The 2,775-nt window shown below is 38.3% G+C and overlaps 1 protein-coding gene across 1 annotated transcript in view; it reads left to right on the top strand.

Moving 5' to 3' along the window:
• The window catches only part of LOC104548020 (cytochrome c oxidase assembly factor 5), a gene marked incomplete at its 5' end in the record, with an annotated part of 2,751 nt that extends 238 nt beyond the window's left edge, over positions 1 to 2,513 (top strand). The window contains 2 exons of the mRNA XM_010193921.1: positions 339 to 422; positions 2,472 to 2,513. Of these exons, the coding sequence (XP_010192223.1) occupies positions 339 to 422; positions 2,472 to 2,513 (126 nt within the window). The remainder of the gene's footprint in view (positions 1 to 338; positions 423 to 2,471) is intronic.
• Positions 2,514 to 2,775: the final 262 nt, after the last annotated feature.

The raw sequence follows: 2,775 nt of genomic DNA, 5'->3' as shown, positions 1-2,775 counted from the left end.
CATCCGCGGCGTTTCCCGGTGTGGGGGCGTCTTCTGACGGGGGAGGGCTGCTGGGGCCGGGGGGACGCGCAGTCCTGGCATCTGGGTGTGTTACCTGAGGAGTGGTGGCCTGCCGCTGGCGTGATCCAGCATTCGGGGGAGATAAGCTGTTATTTCCTCCCTTTCAAGCCTGTTAATACGTGGTTTAAGCAGGTTAAGAAATTATAACTTCAAAATAAAGCACAAGTCGCCGTACCATAGCAAAATCCCGAGTAAACCTTGTCTGAAGTATTTTGATGTCTCTTTGGCAAGCTGCAGAAATCCATTCAGTTTGTAATGGTTCATTTTTCATCTAACAGGAAAACAAAAGCCCTAAACAGTGCTTGAGGGAAGGACACTGTAGGAGTTTGCAAGTGACGTTTTTTGCATGCAAAAGATCAATGGTAAGTGTTTGTGGTGTGTTTGCTGCAAGCGGCCTGGATGCTTTCTGACCCTTTCTGCTTTCTGAAGAAAAGCACTTTAGTTCAGTAAAACTGTTGTTACTACGCAGACCAGGTCTTGCCTTTAAATTCCATTTGAAATACAGATGTTGTACGTACACTGTTCTCATGAAGAAAAAGTCACGGAGTGTGAACAAGATGGGGGGAAAAAAAAGCATATTTAAATTGAATTAGAATTAGCATGTGACACATAAATGAGATGGGTATTTTTACTTTGTTTTAGTTAAGTTTTGGTTTAAACAATAATTTGGGTAGTTGTAGGATGTTGACAAACTGATTTTTGTCTGCCAACGAAGAATATGTAAGTGAAAAGGGTATCCTACTGAAAGACATTTCTGTTGAAGCAGGTTATTGCATCCGTCAGGTTTTTATGGAGGACTTGAATTTGTTATGAAAAACAGTGTGGGATTTTATATAGTGAGTTGTCAAGTATGGTAGTGAGAAGCCAGTCGAAATGTAATTAGGTAAAGTTTCCTCAATTTTTCCCCAATTTTTGATTTTTTCTGTTGTTTAGAAACATCTTGCTTGTGTTTCATAACATGCAAAAAATTGACAAGATAAGGCAAAGAAGGTCGCAAAACTTTTTAAGCCTGTGTACTGCAGGGCTCGGTTTTACTTTTAGCTGATGTGATACATAATGAAGAATACACAGCTGAAACTGTACCTAAAGTTTTTCTTCCATTCTGTATTCTTGCTAAAGTCATAGCAGCTTTTTGTACCTCTCCTATACGAACTGTATTAACCCATCAAGTGGTGGATTATTATTTCTGTGAATAGGAAAAAATGCTGTGTATTTAATGCTTGAAATACCTAGTTGACGCTGCAGTAGCAATATATGTATCTCCAGATGATGGACCTGTATTTCTGTGGATCGCTAAGGGAGCCTCATGAAAATACGTTGTCATGCAGGAAGAAGCCTGGCTCTTACCTGATTCTGTTTAACTGCTCTGAATGTTAAGGCTGAAGAACAACATTTTTCTTGCCCTGTTAACTCTGAATTTCAGTAACTGTCTTCTGCCAGATTTGTTACTTGTTATAATAGTGAGGCTTAAAGAGTATTTAAAAACAAGTTGGACACTAAATGCAGATATAATTTACAATATGTTAAAAACATTGGGGTTTTGCGTAGATGCTGTTTTCTTTGTAAGGAAATATAATCTCTTATCAGAGGATTAAACTTTAATACCATATAGATACTAAAGTAAGAACAAGGTTTAAAGTGGAAACTGCTTGGTTATTGAACAGGCTGTGCCATCTTGCAGTTTAGCTCTCTAGGTTTTGCTGCAGTTCTGAATCCTGAAATAGGGTTAGCCAAGGGAGGAAAAGCATATGTCCTCAATCTAATATGTGGATATGGCTGAATTACGGTCTGTAGCTGCCATCTTCAAGACTGAGTAGCTAAATTCAGAAGAATTCTCCCAAGATCAGAGTATATTTTTCTGCTGCTCTGGAAAAGACTGCAATGTAGCTGTTATTTTAGCTTTACTGCCATTCTTTGCCTTCTGTTAAGTGAGTTTTTTGTAACTGCCAAGAAGACACTTGCAAATTTTACAAGCTGAATATTATTTCAATTTTTCTGATACTTTTTTTCAGACACTTGTCCTGTCTTCACTGCATTTGCAGTGACTCCCACTTGAACCCAATCTGAATTTTCCTCCTTCAGCTTGTCAGTTAACTTTGGAAAAACAGATCTAAGTAGATCTACACTACACTGTTTTCATGTGTTCCTTGCAGTCCCACTGTGTTGTTATGCTGTTTATTTCAGAATGCACACAATGCTTATAATGTAATTTAAATTTTGTGTGAGATTTAAGACAATACAGTGTCTGTTTCATTGGAAGAACCCTATGACTTGTTGTCTATGTCACTAATTTTCTTTACAGTGACTTGTGCTTTATTCTGTGCTTTCTTCTGATGTTATGAAGTGCCAAGATAGCACAAGTATTTCTTTTGCAAAATGTATGGTTTCAATATATTGACTTCAATTTTCAGTTGGATACCAGGGCACGATTCAGAGGAAGAAAGGGATACTGATGTCCTCATGAAGAGACCCAGCCTTGGGAGATCAGGATTCATCAGCACTTTAAGCAAACCAGAGACTCAAGTAAGATGATTGTATCTGCTGCATCCTTTCATGCAGTATTTCCATGGAAGGTATCTGCTCCTGAGTATGCTGAAAGATTGACATGGAGCACATTTAAATGTTAAAAAGAAGGCGAGCATAAACTGCAAATTCTGGCCAAAATGGGTACTTGTCACACACTTGCAATAAAATATGTAAAATCCAGACTAAACT

Source organism: Mesitornis unicolor, unplaced genomic scaffold, assembly GCF_000695765.1.
Source record: "Mesitornis unicolor isolate BGI_N332 unplaced genomic scaffold, ASM69576v1 scaffold17331, whole genome shotgun sequence".
NCBI lineage: Eukaryota > Metazoa > Chordata > Aves > Mesitornithiformes > Mesitornithidae > Mesitornis > Mesitornis unicolor.
The sequence above is the reverse complement of the archived record's forward strand: the minus strand, read 5'-3'. Positions and strand labels throughout refer to the sequence as shown.